At 42.3% G+C, this 18,348-nt stretch overlaps 2 protein-coding genes across 3 annotated transcripts in view; both read left to right on the top strand.

Moving 5' to 3' along the window:
* The window catches only part of KDM7A (lysine demethylase 7A), a 273,273-nt gene that overhangs the window by 109,235 nt on the left and 145,690 nt on the right, over window positions 1-18,348 (top strand). The window lies entirely within an intron of this gene.
* The window catches only part of PARP12 (poly(ADP-ribose) polymerase family member 12), a 45,773-nt gene that overhangs the window by 19,753 nt on the left and 7,672 nt on the right, over window positions 1-18,348 (top strand). The window contains exons 6-8 of the mRNA XM_081244940.1: window positions 6,900-7,086; window positions 10,973-11,114; window positions 14,211-14,307. Of these exons, the coding sequence (XP_081101066.1) occupies window positions 6,900-7,086; window positions 10,973-11,114; window positions 14,211-14,307 (426 nt within the window). The remainder of the gene's footprint in view (window positions 1-6,899; window positions 7,087-10,972; window positions 11,115-14,210; window positions 14,308-18,348) is intronic.

Here is an 18,348-nt window from a genome sequence, read left to right as displayed (position 1 = left end):
GAAGATCCCACATGCCGCGGAGCGACTGGGCCCGTGAGCCATGGCCACTGAGCCTGCGCATCCGGAGCCTGTGCTCCGCAACGGGAGAGGCCACAGCAGTGAGAAGCCCGCGTACCGCAAAAAAAAAAAAAAAAATGAGATTGGGATGGATTCTTTTCCTATCCTGAAAAAATCCTGTGAAATTAGAATTATTTTTTTCCTGAATGATCATGTGTCTAAAAATTTCTGGGCCTGATGTTTAATTCCTGAGAAGATTTTAAACTGCTGACCCAATTTCTTATAATTGTTTTAGGACCAGTCAGGTTTTCTGTTTTTTCCTTGAGTCAACTTGATATTTTTTCTAGGAGTTTGTTCATTTTATTTATTTTCAAATTTACTGTCATAAAGTTACTTGTAATATATCCCTTTTAGTGTCTATACCATCTTTAATTTTGTCCCCCTTTACAGTTCTAATCTTTTTTTCTCTCCCTCCCTTTTTTCTTGATCAATCTTGCAGAGATTTATTAATTTTGCTAATATTTTTCTTTTTTAGAGGAACAAACTTTTCTCCTTTTTTGATCTCATAGATTAGATGACCCATGATTTATTTCTAAGTGTATTTTAAAATTAGTTTTTAAATTTAAATTTAAATGGATTGCACTGTGGTCAGGCTATATAATAGATTCTTCGAATTTTGTTGAGGCTTGCTTTATGGGTGTAGTACATGGTTTTGGTAAAATTCTGTGTATGCAGAGTCTTTTGGATGTGGTGTTAGATGAAGTGTGTTAAATGTGTGTTTCTAATCTTCTTTATCCTTATTGGTTTCTTTGTCTGCTTCTTGTGTCAGCTACTCAGAAAGGTATGTTAACATTCACTATGAATTTGTCGGTTCTCCTTGTAATTCCATCAATTTTTATTTTATATATTTAAAAACTATTATGAAGTATATAGAAGTTTAAAACTTTTATCTTCCTGTTAAATTGAGCCTGTTAGTAATAGAAAGTGGATGCTTTTTATTTCTAGTAATGCTTTTATGCCTTAAGTCTGTTGTGTTTGATATTAATATAACTATGCCAGCTTTTTTTTAAAGCTACTGTTCACTATTTTACTTTCAAGCTCTTTTGTTTACATTTTAGTTATATTTCCTGTAAACATTGTAGAACTGGTTATTTTTTCAGTATGACAATCTTTCTCTTTTAATCAAAAGTTAAATATCGTGGTTTATCCATTTGTTGTGATTACCTATACATTTGAATTTATTTATTCTACTGTCTGTTTTGGTTTTTGCTATTTGACCTGCTTTTTCTATTTTTCTTTTCTCTTTTTGATCTTCTTCTCTTAGATGTTTCCACATTTGATTTTTTTCCCCCCCTCATCTACTAATTTGGAAGTTACATAGTGAATTTCTGTTCTTTTAGTGGTTACCCTGGAAAACAGACCCTGTAACTTAATATACCTTAGTTTAACAACTTAAGCTAATCAATACCTTTTATCATTCTCCTGAACACTAAAACAGTCTTGAACACTTGAATTCTGACTAGTTCCATTCAAACTTATATACTACTTGTGTGAATTTGGGAAAAGTACTTAGCCGTCCTGTGCCTCAGTTTCTGCATATATCAAGTAGATAAAAATAATAGTTCTTATATCAAAGTGTTATTTTGAGAATTAAAAGAATTAATGTGTGTAAAACACTCAGAACAATGCCAGTCATGTAAGATGTGCTGTGTAAGTATTGCTTCTATTATTTTCTTAATCCCAGAAGTTAGAAATTAACATTGTTTTATACAGTCAATATTTGTTTAAATTTAAACGTTTACCATTTTGGTTTAAAAAAATTTTTTTAATCAATATTTATTTCATATTGAAGTATAGTTTTGTTTTTTTCTTTTTTTGTCCTCACCACACAGCTTGCGGGATCTCAGTTCCCTGATGAGGGATTAAACGTGGGCCACAGCAGTGAAAGCCCGGAATCCTAACCACTAGGCCACCAGGGAACTCTCCGAAGTATAGTTGATTTACAGTGTTGTGCTGATGTCTGCTGTACAACATAGTGATTCAGTTATACATGTATATACATGTTTTTAGATATTCTTTTCCATTATGGTTTATCATAGGATATTGAATATAGTTTTCTGTGCTATAGAGTAGGACTTTGTTGTTTATCCATTCTATATATAAAAGCTTACATCTGCCAAACCCAACCTCCCACTCCATCCCTCCCCCAGCCCCCTCCCCCTTGGCAACCACCAGTCTGTCTCTATGTCCGTGTTTCTGTTTCTGTTTCTGTTTCATAGATAGGTTCATTTGTGTCATGTTTTAGATTCCACATATAAGTGATATTATATGGTATTTGCCTTTCTCTTTCTGACTTACTTCACTTAGTATGATAATTCTAGTTGCATCCACGTTGCTGCAAATGACATTATTTTGTTCTTTTTTATGGCTGAGTAATATTCCATTGTATATATGTACCACATCTTTTTTATCCATTCATCTGCGGATGGACATTTAGGTTTACCATTTTGTTTTTGCGCACAATTCCTTTGTTCATATGTTTCCATGAGGATCATTTTCCTTTGAGTTCATCTTCTAGAAGTTAAGTTTAGTGAGAGTCTAGGGGCAGATGTATTTTTTGTTTGTCTGAAAGTGTTTTTATTTCATCTTCATTCTTGAAAGATAGTTTTATTGGGTATTTTCTCTCAGTTCTTCAAAGATTATTCCATTGTTTTCTGCTTCCATTGCTTCTATTTAGAAGTTAGCTGTCAGTATAAATGTGTTAGTTTTTTTGGGCTACGATAACAGATTGCCACAAACTTGGTGACTTAAGACAGCAAGAATTTATTGTCATAGTTCTGGAGGCTGGAAGTCCAAAGTCAAGGTGTCAGCAGGGCCATGCTCTGTCTGAAGACTCCAGGGGAAGATCCTTCCTTGCTTCTTCCTAGCTCCTGGTGGTTGTTAGCAGTCCTTGGTGTTCCTTGGCATTCCTTGGTTTATAGCTGCATTACTGTAATCTCTACCTTTGCTGTCTCATGGCTTTCTTCCATGTGTCTCTGTCTGTGTCCAAATTTCCTTCTTATAAGGACACCAGTCATTGACTTAGGGCTCAAGCTAATTGAGTATGACCTCATCATAACTTGATTACATCTGTGAAGACCGTATTTCCAAATTTACAGGTACCAAGAGTTAGGACTCGAATACATTTTTGTAAGGACACAGTTCAACCCATCATGATAGGTAATCTCTTTTTACTCTCTGACTACTTTTAATATCTCATCATTCTTTGGTGCTGCAGTTTCACTAAGATCTATGTGTGGATTTATATTTATTTAATCTACTTATAATTTGGTGTGCTTTCTGAGTGGGAGGCTTTATGTTTAATCAATTCTGGAAGCTCCTCAGGCATGATCTCTTCAAGTATCCCTTCTCTGAACTTCTGATTAGACATATGTTAAGATCTTCTTACTTTATCTTTTATGTCTTTTAACTTCTCTCATTCTCTCTGCTGTATGCAGGGGAATTGCTTCACTTGTTCACCCAGTTCACTAGTTCAGCCTTGTCTGAGTTGCACTGTGTCCTATTGTGGTTTAAAATTTTTAATTATTATATTATTTAATTCTGAAGGTTCTGTTTCTTCCTTCAAATTTATCTGGTTAATTCTTTTTTATATATATAAATTTATTTATTTGTTTGTTTGTTTTTAGTTTTGGCTGTGTTGGGTCGTCCTTGCTGTGTGTAGGCTTCCTCTAGTTGCGGCAAGCGGGGGCTACTCTTTGTTGCAGTGCACAGACTTCTCATTGTCGTGGCTTCTCTTGTTGCGGAGCGTGGGCTCTAGGTGCACGGGCTTCAGTAGTTGTGGCACGTGGCTCAGTAGTTGTGGCTTGTGGGCTCTTGAGTGCAGGCTCAGTAGTTGTGGCACATGGGCTTAGTTGCTCCGTGGCATGTGGGATCTCCTGAGGCCAGGGCTCAAACCCGTGTCCCTTGCACTGGCAGACAGATTCCCAACCACTGTGCCACCAGGGAAGCCCTACCTGGTTCATTCTTATAGTTTATTTTATTTATTTTTATAACATCTTTATTGGATAATTGCTTTACAATGGTGTGTAAGTTTCTGCTTTATAACACAGTGAATCAGCTATACATATACATATATCCCCATATCTCCTCCCTCTTGCGTCTTCCTCCCACCCTCCCTATCCCATCCCTCTAGGTGGTCACACAGCACCGAGCTGATCTCCCTGTGCTATGTGGCTGCTTACCACTATCTGTTTTACATTTGGTAGTATATATAAGTCTATGCCACTCTCTTAATTCGTCCCAGCTTACCCTTCCCCCTCCCCAGGTCCTCAAGTCCATTCTCTACGACTGCGTCTTTATTCCTGTCCTGCCCCTAGGTTCTTTAGAACCATTAAAAAAAATTTTTTTTTTTTTTTAGATTCCATATATATGTGTTAGCCTATGGTATTTGTTTTTCTCTTTCTGACTTACTTCACTCTGTATGACAGACTCTAGGTCCATCCACCTCACTACAAATAACTCAATTTTGTTTCTTTTTATGGCTGAGTAATATTCCATTGTATATATATGCCACATCTTCTTTATCCATTCATCTGTCAATGGACACTTAGGTTGCTTCCATGTCCTGGCTGTCGTACGTAGAGCTGCAATGAACATTGTGGTACATGACTCTGAATTATGGTTTTCTCAGGGTATATATGCCCAGTAGTGGGAGCGCTGGGTCATATAGTAGTTCTGTTTTTAGTTTTTTAAGGAACTTCCATACTGTTCTCCATAGTGGCTGTATCAATTTACATTCCCACCAACAGTGCAAAAAGGGTTCCCTTTTCACCACACCCTCTCCAGCATTTATTGTTTGTAGATTTTTTTTTTTTTTTGCGCTATGCGGGCCTCTCACTGTTGTGGCCTCTCCCGTTGCGGAGCACAGGCTCTGGACGCACAGGCTCAGCTGCCATGGTTCACGGGCCCAGCCGCTCCACAGCACGTGGGATCCTCCCGGACTGGGGCACAAACCCGCGTCCCCTGCATCAGCAGGCGGACTCTCAACCACTGCGCCACCAGGGAAGCCCTGTTTGTAGATTTTTTGATGATGGCCAATCTGACTGGTGTGAGGTGATACCTCATTGTAGTTTTGATTTGCATTTCTCTAATGATTAGTGATGTTGAGCATCCTTTCATGTATTTGTTGTCTATCTGTATGTCTTCTTTGGAGAAATGTCTGTTTAAGTCTTCTGCCCGTTTTTGGATTGGGTTCTTTGTTTTTTTGATATTGAGCTGCATGAGCTGCTTGTAAATTTTGGAGATTAATCCTTTGTCAGTTGCTTCATTTGCAAATATTTTCTCCCATTCTGAGGGTTGTCTTTTGGTCTTGTTTATGGTTTCCTTTGCTGTGCAAAAAGTTTCATTAGGTCCCATTTGTTTATTTTTGTTTTTATGTCCATTTCTCTAGGAGGTGGGTCAAAAAGGATCTTGCTGTGATTTATGTCATAGAGTGTTCTGCCTATGTTTTCTTCTGAGAGTTTTATAGTGTCTGGCCTTACATTTAGGTCTTTAATCCATTTTGAGTTTATTTTTGTGTATGGTGTTAGGGAGTGTTCTAATTTCATTCTTTTACATGTGGCTGTCCAGTTTCTTATAGTTTCTTTATCCTTACTCATACTTTTGATACTCAATTTAACTTTCAAAAACACTTCATACATATTGCATATTTATATCCAAGAACTCTAATGTTTGTTGTCTTTGGTGGACTGATTGTTTTTGCTGGGTTTTGCTCATGGTGTCTTGTTTCTGATTTATTTGATTGTAAGCCCATGTTTGCTGAAACTTTACCTGTGGAAATTCTTTTGAGGCCTGAGTTGAAGGTGAATTCCTTCCAGGGGGGATTTGTGTTTGCTTCTCTGGGAACTGCCATGGTGAGTCTTTCAAGTTAATTCTCACGCAGGAAGTGTGAATTAACTTTTGTGAGGCCTGAGTGGTTTATGAGTTCTCAGTGGAAGTTTTCTTCCTTTCCATCTAAAGCTAACACTGACACAGGCAAATTTTCTTGCTGACTTTCTTTGCAAAGCAGATTCCTTTCGTGGCCTCCCTTCACTGAGGATATGTAGTCTTCTAGGGTCACGGTTTTATGCAGAAGTATCTCTTCGGAGATTTGACCCCTGACCAGATTCAGATCCTATATTTGTTTTCTGTTTCCTCATTGCTGCTAAAAACAGGGCTTTTTGTTGTTACTCACTGACACTGCCCTTGGACAGCCCCTGGCTTTAGTCCTCATTCACCTGTCTGGTTCCAGACCTTCCCTTTGCTTTTGGGGCACTTCAGCATTTGGAGAGGGAGTAGATCCTGGTGGCTCAGAGTACAGTCTGTTCTGCCAAACTGCTTGACTTAAACCCCCGCTCTGCCATCTATTAGCTGTTTGACCTTGGACAGGTTTCTGAACCTTCCTGGGCTTCTGTTTTCATATCTGTGAAATGGGGATAAGTTGCAACTTCAGTGTTATGAAGACTTAATCCCTTAATATGTACAAAGCACTTCATACAGGGGCTGGCCCACCCCACATGCATTCAATGTATGTTAACTATTTTTGGCTTCTGAGGATTTCTGTTTCTTGCCATCTCAGCAGTGCATTTTAAAAAAGAATATTTTAACCAGCGTTTTCTGTGTAGTGAAAGGAATGTCATGATAACAGGTTTTCCATATTACTGTGATTTTATTATTTTCACACAGCAAAATGGATCTTAAAAAGCAAGGCCCGCATCCCCCCCCCCCAACACATATTTGTAAATGTTCAGGTCACATGTATGTTCACATCTTCCAGCTGAGTATCTAGAAGACCATGGGGGAGCCGAGTATCTGAGTCCATGCGGCTGGTGGGTTTTCAGTCTACTTCTCATGTTCTTTTGTAGGATCAGGTGCACCAGTAGCTTTCTCACTGGTTTTCTGAAGTTTGACTCCATGACGTTCGGTGCCTCCTTGGCTCGCCGCCTCTCCACGGCCTCCTCGCTCACCAAACCTCCACACTTTGTCCTCACCACTGAGTGGGTTTGGTACTGGAAGGATGAATTTGGCTTTTGGCAGGAGTATGGAAGACAAGTAAGTATCACGGAAAGAGGGTGAGTGTTCCTTCCTGAGGGTCCATGATGGGAGAACCTTTCCAAACATGGGCACAAGGATTGCTCTGGGGAGCCCTTGACAGAGCCAAAGGTCCCCAGGTCCCCTTATGACGCACTTGCTTTGCGGAAATTATGGCAAAACGGGATAATTTAGAGTTCATTTGTATGAAGTTCCATCTTTGAACAATTAGCTATCTGTTTGTTCATTACGACTGAATGACTTTAGTTGTAGTGAGATCACATTTCGTTAAATGGGGTAGAAAGATGCCTCTCTTACTGTGGAGCAGGTAACTCCAGAGCAAGTGCCTGTGTGTGCTGGAGTGTTTGTGTAGCTGTGGAATAAAGTTGAAGGCTTTTCAAAGCTAGCTTTCTGCCTTATCTGTAGCAGCAACTTTACAGAAGGTGGGCAAGTATACGAAAATGGACTGATTTCAGCTATTGATTTGGTATCTGTGTCGAATAATGGCTGCTGTCAATTATTCAAAGATGTTCGTGGATGAATCAGATTAAAGGGAGCCCCCTGGTTACCTGTAGAGGTATAAGTATAGGGAGGTCACCATTTCTATAGTGACACCTTCTCCCAAATGAAAATTGGGATATGTGGTCTAATAGACATTTGTATTCTTCTGGGTTGTAAGATGCTGTAGTAGTAAGGCTTTAGTTTCTCCTGCACTTGGGATATCTTTTTCTCTGGGGCTTGGTAATGTGAGCCTCATGGGAGCTTTTGCCACTGGTGTGCCCCCCTGCTGAGGATGGTGCCTGCACCTGGCAGATCCTCAGGGGATAGACTGGCCAGTTGAAGGACAGAGGTGTTGCGGCCTGTGCCCGCTGGCCAGTCGGACACGGTCACTCTCAGGAGATGGCTTGCGCCCTCATGCTTCCTCTCCACTTCTTCCAGCGCCGGCCTTCCCGCTTCACTGCTCTGTCCGTCCTCTTCCCCACCCGTCTCCCTCTCTGAGCGTCCTGGGGTTCCTTCTGTCTGCCCTGGATTTGTCCAGGGAGGCTCTCCAGCATTGCTCTGGGTTTGGTCAGGAGGGGAGGGCAGAGGCCAAGCCTGGCATTGAGCGAGAGAGAGGATGATGATTGGAGCTCACCCGGAGACCTCATGGAGGAACACACAGCAGGCAAGAAGCAACTGACAAATGTGACAGCCGCTCACGTTTTGTTTGGTGATTCGTCCCCCTTCTGGGAGCTGAGTGGGATGACACGGGACCCTGGGTGACTTCAGAAACTGCATTGTCACAACTTTGGGGACAGGGGTCTTTCTCCTCCAAACAACCCAACTTAGGGTTTTCCCTTTTTCTTTTCTAGGCTGCTACTCCTTTATTGCGGTATAGCCGGAGTGCATAATTTAGAACATTGAGTATTCAGAATATCGAGAATCTCTGGGAATAACATGTCTGTGGATTTTACCAACGTACCACACGCTGGTGCATTCAGATGTGCACGTGTGGACTCGGTGACTTTCGGCTGTATGGTCTCATTTTGTACCAACAGCTGGGCCCCTCATAGGGTGACCTGTCCATTCTAGCTCTTGCTTTTCCACACACTTCTGATGTCACCCCATAATTGGATTTCTTTCTTAGTTTTCTGCTAATTGCCAGTTTAAGACAGTTTTCTCTTGGTTATCAGAAAAACTGGGTTCTTCTCTGCCTGAGCTGAGGATATACGCCCAAATTTCAGATCCAGGTTGCCTCCACCCTGTATTAATTTCCTAGGTCATCATAGCAAAGTACCACAAACTGGGTGGCTTAGAACAGCAGGGGTTGTCTCACAGCTCTGGAGGCTGGAAACTGAAATCCAGGTGGCAACAGGGCCATGTTCTCTCTGAAGCCTGTAGGGAATTCTTGCTTGTCCTTTCCTCACTTCTGGTGGTTTGCTGGTGATCTTTGGCGTTCCTCAGTTGTATATGCATCACTCTGCTCTCTCTCTACCTGCTCATCAGTAGCATTCTTCACGTGGCCGTCCTCTTAGAAGGACATTGGTCATGTTGGTTAAGGGCCCACCTACTCCAGTATGATCTCATCTTAACTAATTACATCTACAATGACCCTGTTTCCAAATAAGGTCACGTTCCGAGGTACTGGGGGTTAAGACTTCAACATGTCTTTTGGGGGGTTACAGTTTAACCCATAACCTAATCTTGTGTATAAATGTGTTACTCTTCTTGGCCCACTGAGTTTTCCCACGTTGAAGCTGCCGTCCCTGAGGTGGTGGGCTCCACGACGCATTACCCCAACCTGTATCCGGGCTGGATTATTCTCAACAGTCTTCTTGTGTCGCGTTACCTTTTGCCTTTTCCCCTCTCCCGTGATCTCCTTTGGTTTGATCTAAAAGCTCCACAATTGCCTTCACCCTTTTGTACCCAAACAACCCATCTATCTCTGCTTCCTCCACTTGCCAGAATCTGACTTCTGTTCATCTGGTCACCATTCATGGAATGCCTGCAGGAGGTGGGACCCGGTTCGGCACAGCCCTCACCAGCCATAGCCGCTGGCAAAGGGCCCAGGTGCCAAATCCCGTGGCATTGCCAGTCTCCACCCAGCTTGTTGCCCACTCCCTCCTTCCTTTCCTTTCTTTCTTTAATTAGATTAATTATTCAGTTACTTATTGTTTTCTAATATTACATGAGGTTCATGTGTGCAACGATGTATCTTGACTTCTACATACGCCGCAGCATGCTCACCACCAAAGGTTTATTTTCATCTGTCGCCGGTTGGCCTCCTTTACCCATTTCACCCTCTCCTCACCTCCCCTTTGTTTCCCCTTTGGTAACACCAGTCTGTCCTCTGTATCTATGTGCTTACTTTTGTTTTGTTTGATTTATTTATTTAAAAATTTAAAAGTTCTTATTTATTTTATTGAAAAAATGTTTCATATGTCACATTTGAGCCTCACTCTCCTTTTTTGCTCCTCCTCTGTCTCCTTCATGGGCTTCTTTTTTCTACTTTCCTTTGTGAATGTTGGCGTTTCCCGGGGTCTAGCCTGAACCCCCCGCTCTTCTGACACTGGTGGCCACCTTGAGTGATGTCTGCACCTCTGTCTGTAGACCAGATTCCTCTCCAAACTTCAGACTTGTATGCCCAGGTATCTGCCTCTATTTCTGTTGCACCTTTGCTTTTTGTTCCAGGCACTGTGCTAAGGGCTCTCTGTGCCTTATTTTAATCACTTTTTCAGTTCTTTGAGGATGGGATGGTCCTATTGTATAATGACATGAGTATGATTTAAATTCTGTTGCTATTCCTGTCATAGAGTTGAGATCATTGAGGTTCAGAGAGGTTCCAATAACGTGCTGAGGTTATAGAGGAGACAGATTCGAGAGCCAGAATTCAAAGTCAGTCCATTCCAACATCTTCGATACCATGTAGGTAATGGGGAAGAAGATGAGGGATCAAAATGGATAATTGAAAAAATAGAGCTCTCCAAGAGACCAGAAAAAGACCACAGCAAGGAGAACCGAACTCTGATTAAAGGGTGGTGGGAACAAGGGCCAGAGGAGGTAGCGTCGCTCAGGCCCTCCGTGAAGCAGCATTTGAGAATTCACCATTGATGTTTCACCTTCCTTTGAAGGGTTGTATCATCCCTCACGAGTAATTGAATGCCCTCTCTCTCATCACTCCCATACGTTGTCTGGGTTAGCGGGGTCCTCGTGTATGGGCTTCTGTTTCCCGAGCAGCTTTCAGGAGGCAGTTGCGTCGGCTCCTTTTCTGTGCCTCCCTCTCCTGCCACCACCCCGTGCCCGGCTCCTCTCCGCCGCCTCCCCCAGGACACAAACAACCACCATGGGCACATCTGTGGGTGGTGCGGACGCCCCCAGCGTCTGTCTTCTTCTTGCCTTCACCTCGTATCTGGCTTTGCCTTCACAGGGCATGGAGCACCCCGTGACCAGCGTCAGCAACAGCGATTTGGAGAAGGCCTACCTGGCGTACTGTGCCGCAGGGTCTGACCCCCAGGCTGCCGCTCTGAAGTTCCAGGCAGGAAAGCACACATACGAATTAGACTTCAAAGGTACTTCCTGGAGTTCCCTGGTGGCCTAGTGGTTAGGATTCCAGGCTTTCACTGCTGTGGCCTGGGTTCAGTCCCTGGTTGGGGAACTGAGATCCCACAAGCTGCTTGATCTGGCCAAAAGAAAAAAGATACTTCCTGACCCGCTGCAGTCACCCAGCAAGGCCTGGTCATCTGCTGGCTTTGCCTTTTCCATTTTAACCTTGGAGAAAATCCGCACACACATTGAGAGCCAGGAAAGAGAAGGATGGGGTGGTCTCTGCTGCTGAAGCGCTGCCAGACTGGAAGGGGGGATGGAGGCCCGCCAGCGGGATGGGTGGGGAGCTGCCTGAAGGGGGATGGGAGGGGACAGGAGCCCTCCTTGTGGGGGACAAGCAGCATCAGCCTGTGGGCAGTGGCGGTTGTCCTTTAGGCCATGGGCGTCCCTGTGTCCAGGTTGCTGACACGTGTCATAGTGATTCTGCTGTGCAGCTCTGCTTTCTGTAGACACCTTCATCACAGATGGCCGGCCGTGGTAGGCACACACTTCAACTAAAAATTGTTGGGAAGCGGATTTTCAGATGCTCTGCTCATGGTATGCTGAGTCTGGGCCTTGGCTTGTTCTGGTTGCCTTGACAGACAGGCAGATAGACAGAAACAGACCAAACACCCTTTGGTCAGGCCTTCCAGTGGCTTATTTGTGACTTTTTTTTTTTTTTTTTTTTAAGTTTCAGGTTTTTTGTGGCTTCTCTCAAGCCATTTTCACAGAGATTTATCAGTCCATCCCTGTTCAGTTCAGTTTTGCCTTTAAATTCACATTTTAAACTCTGAATCCCTCTGAGTTTTCAGCATTTTTCAAGGAAATTAAGTGGACCTTCCTTTAAGCATAGTTTATTATTTTCTTTATTTTTGTGGACCTTCTGTTTGGAGGGCAGCAAAGTGTTTTTGGTGAATTATCCTAAATCCACTCTGTCTGCCTGCTTTTAGCCAGTTGGTTTTGCTTGTGGTTTGTAGCACTCTTGATTTTACTTGAAGTAGAATTGCTGCCCTCTCGATGTGCCTGTACAGAGAGCCTAAAAGTTTCTTCTGCTCTACAGTGAGAACTGCTTACAGTCTGCAGTGTCAGCTGGGGAACACAAGTCACATGTGAGGTGGTTTGCAACCCACAGTCTGATAAACACAAGTGCCTTAAAGGGGATGGTGAGAAATATATGAAATAATAAGTCAGGAAAGGCCTGAAGTACAAGTCTATACACCTAGCACCCATCTGACTCCTGCTGACCATAGTTTGAAATATTTCTTTACAGTATCTGGACAGGGCTTCCCTGGTGGCGCAGTGGTTGAGAGTCCGCCTGCCGATGCAGGGGGCACGGGTTTGTGCCCCGGTCCGGGAAGATCCCACATGCCATGGCCGCTGAGCCTGGGCGTCTGGAGCCTGTGCTCCGCAACGGGAGAGGCCACAACAGTGAGAGGCCCACGTACCGCAAAAAACAAAAAACAAAAAAACTAGGGATAAAGTATCTGGACAGTACCAAAACAGATCAACCAGAAATGTCAGATGCAGCCTTTATCATTCTCAACATAGGCAGCAGCCCCAGGGGACAGAACAGTGAAGATGAGGGTGGGGAAGAGCATACACATTGAGTTCACTGCAGACTGCAAGAAAAAGCATGTTTGCTGCAGACTCACTCAGGCTCACTTGGGTGGGCACAATTCTTTTGTTTGTTTGTTGGTACATAACAGTAGCCACAGAAGTACTTTGAGGTGAGTTAACTTCTCCCTTCATAACCTGACTACTAGGTAGAGTGAAAGCAAGTCTCAGACCGCAGCCTGCCACGCACATTTATTAACTAAATATTTATGAGGAAGCAGGGACGTTTAAGAAACACGCACAACTGACTCGTTCTGTAGGACCAGGGAAGACTTGGCTCTGCCTTTTAGACTCCTGTTGTGAAACAGTCACTCGAGGCAAATGCCAAGACTCCAGAGGCAGAATTCTGATGTCTGTTAGCTGGTGTCAGTTGGGCAGAATCCCCAAAATCAGGGCTTGTTTAGAGACTTTGCCTAGTGTATCCTCTTTAAGGGCAAATTAGGGAGAAGGCCTCACATTTACCCTGTCTAGGGGACAGTGGGGAATGGGTCTCGTATATATTTATCCAGTTCACTTATCTTGAATACCTTTTTATTTCACCAGTAAAAACTCATTTGAGGTTCATTGCAGTGTTAGTCAACAGACCAATAAAAAGCCCGTTTAAGCTAATGAGCAGAGTATTGGTGGGAGGTTGAGTGACGGGTAACTGAAGGGGTTGTGGTAGCCACCTCTGGATTATGGGCTCCCGATTAGAATGTGGGGACCCCCCAGGAGTGCCCATCGTGATGACCATGTGGGCTGTGGCATGAGGGACACACGCCTAGGTGATCACCGGGTGTATGCTGAAATGCAGTAGGGTGAGTTATTTTTTCAAGTGAAAGAAAATGGTTTGTACTCTACTGCAGAAAATAAGACTTGACAGAGTTCTCCTGGTGGGTCAGGACATGTAGTCTAACTTAGAGGTATTGTGATTTTTCAACATGAAAGGTAGTTCCCCCGTCCCCCCACTGCTGCCCTCAGGAGGAATCTGAGAATCTTGGGCATGGGGCATGGATTTCACGTATTAAAGACAGTCCAGGTTTTAAAAAGTTGAGAAGTATTTCTGTAGGGTAAGGTTAGTCAAAGTAAGAAAAAAAACCTCATAAGAGTAAAACTATTATTCTAACTCTAAATCCCACTGGCTCAAGATGTGGTAAATCGGTCTCAGGCCGGGCTGAAGCTTTTTTATATCCAAGCTGGGAAAAATTGCTGAGCAAAATAATAGTTTAAACAAGATTGGAAGGAACAATTTAAAAGCACTCATGTATAATTCATAGGTCAATTACTAATCATTCATCTATTCATTAAACCCAGTCTCCTACACATACCTGTTTTCTTTTTGAATATTTGAAATGTGTAAAATTGCCTGATTTTTTTTTTAACAGACTGATTGTGAGCTTTACATTTGGATTAGCTTTCCAACCCATTTAATTTGTGTTTATAAAACATTGCTATCCCATATGTGTATATGTGTTTGTTTGTTTTCCCAGCCTTCGTTCAGAAAAACTTGGCCTATGGCACAGTTAGAAAGGTTTGCCGGAGACCCAAATACGTATCTCCCCAGGATGTGAAGCTGAAGCAGACCTGGTAGGTGGCATTTGGGGAACTTGTGTGTGTATCAGTTGTTGTGCGCTCTGCTGCAGGTACAAAACCTACTCAGACTAGCTACAGCACTAAGAGGGTTAGCTGGCTTGCAGACTTACGCCCTGGCACTCTCGGTCTCTGTGTCCTGTGCCTGGCCCTCCTCTGAGTGTATTTGTACTTCCCTTCACTTAATACCAAAGTGCTGCTGCTCATTTGAGTGATCTGTAAGAAGGCTGAGGCTTCATGAAACAGAAAAACCAGTGTATATTTACCACATTCAAATGAAAACATAGTAGCATGTATTATAAAGCTATAAAATACAACAAAGTTATAAAAAGTAAATGTTTGGTGTATAATCACTTTAACGATGATGCAGATGTAGTTAACAAAGCATTAAATGATAAGCCAAACACAACATAAAATAAAGGAAGAAGACACCAGAAAAATCACTTAATTAGATGTTTTATCTTTAAGTTTGTTTGCCAGTGATGTTACTGAGACATCAGGTATTCTTGTGCAGCTTTTTCCAGAAGCCAAAAAGTTCTTTCTTAGTTTAGACTAACTTAGAGAATGGTGAGGAAATAGTAATAATCTAACTCCTAATATTTTCTGTTTCCATCTTCAAGTGATTATATCTTTTGTTTTATAACTTGCAGGAAATCTTTTTAAACAGCTCTTCGGGTTTTTCTGTTCATTTGTGTGTATGTTTGTTAGTCAGGTTTTTTCCACTGGTAGCAAACTGTGGTTTTTGTTTCTAACCAAGGATTTTAAGTTCCTCTTTTTCCTCCAGTTGTGTCATGTATGAATGGCAATTCCAGTGTAGAGTCACCTGTAGCAGTTAGACTGCTGACATGCATATTCCACTAGCTGGAAAGGCTTTGAAACAGAGAAAGAATTATCCTTGTGGGTTGAGGCATTGTGATATGTAACTATAGGGCTGCTTGTTGTGATCTGCAAGCCACTCTAGACTTGAAGCCAGCTCATCAGCTTGTCTTTTCAAGTGAATAATTGAGTCACAGACCTGAATTTTTGTAAATGTTGAAATACACCAAAAATTACACCAATAAACCCCCATTATTTTAGTACTTGGATATCATGGAATAATACCAAGAACAGGTGCTGCAGGCACTAATGGGCCAACTTCATCCCCAGGGTGGGATCCCTTATGTCACAGGCTGCCAGAAGCCACGAGGGTAGTGCCTGGCCTTCTATGCATTTAGGAGCAGGCAGGGCCCTCCTGCAGCTGATGGGCAAATCTGTGAGCTTTGCAAACTGATCAGACCCCTCTGAATCAGTAGTTTTAGGCTTGAGGCAAGTGTGCTAGGATTGGAGCTGGGGGAGGGGTCAGTTCTCTCTAATCCCCACGGCCACTTACTGGGGGAGGGTGGCCTGGATGGTGAGAGGTACCATGGTGCCCATTAGTCTGGGTGTGTGACAGCCCAAGCCAGGACTGTAGCCAGAGCTGTAGCCAGCACTGCTGTTAGCGGACTGCACCTTCCATCAGCCGGAGAAATCTGGCTTGTTTCTGTTTCACAGAGAACTTACAGTGTTTCTGTTTCTTCTTTTAAGATTTCACAGATGGACTTCAGTGGTTGTGTTTGTGGAGCATGGCAGGGTCATTTAAAGAAGCTAGAGGGAAAAAGTATTATCAATGCAAGCAAATAGAGTACGTGTGAGTCTAACAAAGTAACCTCCTGGGGTTTCCCGCTCCCTATTTCCTTCGAAGCCAAGTGTGCCTTCCTTCCTCCCTTTCTTATTAAAATTTATTTTTGGCTATGTGTAAAACATGATTTAAAAGTCAAAACTGTATGAAAAGATATACTCAGTAGTCAGTATTCTCACTGTTATCTCCACACTGTTTCTATGATGGGCAACCATTTTCATCAGTTTCTGGTTTATCTTTCTGTGTTTATTTTTGCAAAAATGAGCAAATGCACATACATAAAAGTATCTTATTATTTTCCTTTTCTTGCATAAAAGGTAACATTCTATATATACTATTCTGTACCTTTTTTTTTTTTTTTTTTTTTTTTTTTGCGGTACACGGGCCTCTCACTGTTGTGGCCTCTCCTGTTGCGGAGAGCAGGCTCCGGACGCGCAGGCTCAGCGGCCATGGCTCACGGGCCGAGCCGCTCCGCAGCATGTGGGATCTTCCCGGACCGGGGCACGAACCCGTGTCCCCTGCATCGGCAGGTGGACTCTCAACCACTGCGTCACCACGGAAGCCCTATTCTGTACCTTTTGTTTTTCACTTAAAAATAGATCATTACTAGATTTATTGTGATCATTTCACAGTATATACAAATATTGAAAAAAAAATGAGTCCTTTTCAGTTCATTGAAGTCTTCTAAATTCTGTTTCTGTCTTCACAGTTCTCCATCATTTGCATGTACCATAGTTTAATCTGTCCCTTTTCGAGGGATGTTTTGCCGTTTTTCAGTCTTTCGCTGTTACAAGTATGACACCACAAAGGATGTCTGGTGTATGTGCTATTTCATATTAGTGGAGGTAGGTCCTCAGGTTAGAGTCCTAGAAGGTAAATGCAGGTTCCTCTTTGTGGGGTGGGACCGTTATGCACTCACCCCAGAATGTGTGAGGTGCCTGCTTCCCTCCCCCTTGCCAACAGAGGGAGTCATCAAGCTCTTGAATTTTTGCTGTTCTCATAGGTGGGAAAGGGTGTTTCAGTGTATTTAATGAACTTTCTCTTATGAGTGAGGTTTCATATTTTTTCCTACATGCAAGGGCCATTTGCCTTTCTTTTTCAGTGGACTGTTTGTCTTTTTGTCCATTCTTCTCTCAACATTTTGGTATTTTTCTTAAACATTAAGAGTCTTCTATCTAATGGGGAGATCAGCCTTCGGTTTGTTATATAAATTGCAATGTGTTTTCTTCGTTTGTTGTTAGCCTTTTGGCTTTGTCTGTGAAGTATTTTACCATGCAGAAATATTTATTATTTAGTTAAATGTTTCAGTCTCCCCTGTGGATTGCTTCTGGATTTAGTTTTGGTTAACTATGAGTCATCCTACTTCTGGACGTCATTTTTTAGTCTCTCCCTATCCAGAGCCTACCCTAGATGCAGTTTAGAAAAACTTATCTGTCTCCTTTCTGAGACTGGATCTCTTTTGTTGTCACTCTACTTAGTTTTCAGGGGACCATGGCAGACACCACATGTCAGAAATAAGAGAGGTTATTTTGGTTAAATTCAGAGTAAGATACAAGGGATTCAGGATCTCCCTGCTATGTCGCACACGTTGGTGCAGTGAAGTGCGTCGTGCTTCCCTCCAACTTGTGTGACGGTAGCTGGTGGTCATGACTCCAGCAAGCAAGTCTGCTTGGGCCTCTGTGGCCACCTGGGACTCTTGTGTGGGTCACTTTTAGAAACAAATCGTCTATTTACATAATTAATGGGGTCACAGAATATGATCTCCATATTCAGAAGTTTAAGGATTGAAATGGCATTTACACATCAGGTATCTGGTTTATTAGTTCATTACTGTCTGTTCATCTTCCATGAAGTTTTTGTCATATGATTGTCTTATTTTTTTCTTACCTTCTTTTTGATATATTTTGTCATTTAATTTATTCCTCTCTACTAGTTGGGAAGTTATGCACTCTATTAACTGTTGTTTTTTTAAGGCCACTCTAGAAATTACAACACGAGTTTTTCACTTAGGTATAAGTCAGTCAGTATCTTTGCTGTCCTACCAGCTGACACAAGTCCCTCCTCTGGACTGGCTATTTTTTAACTTCATGAGACACTGCTTTTTTACATTATGACTGTTTCATTAAACTTACTCCCACTTATACCATTTTCTCTGTCTTTTCACATTTCCTTAGATGAAGATCTGTTGGGAAAAAAATTTGCTTTTCTTTGCCTGAATACGTCTTTATTTTGCCCTCAATCTTAGGGATATTTTTACTGGGTGTAGACATTTTACTTGTAGTTATTTTCTCTTGAAACATTGAAGATATCACTCCACTGTGCTTTGGTTTCCATTGCTGCTTTTGAGAAATCAGCTGTTGGTCTAACTGATGCTTTCTTCC

The sequence above is a fragment of the Mesoplodon bidens genome, assembly GCF_964165515.1.
Source record: "Mesoplodon bidens genome assembly, chromosome: 9".
NCBI lineage: Eukaryota > Metazoa > Chordata > Mammalia > Artiodactyla > Ziphiidae > Mesoplodon > Mesoplodon bidens.
Note: the sequence above shows the minus strand (reverse complement) of the source record. Positions and strands in the feature narration are given on the sequence as shown.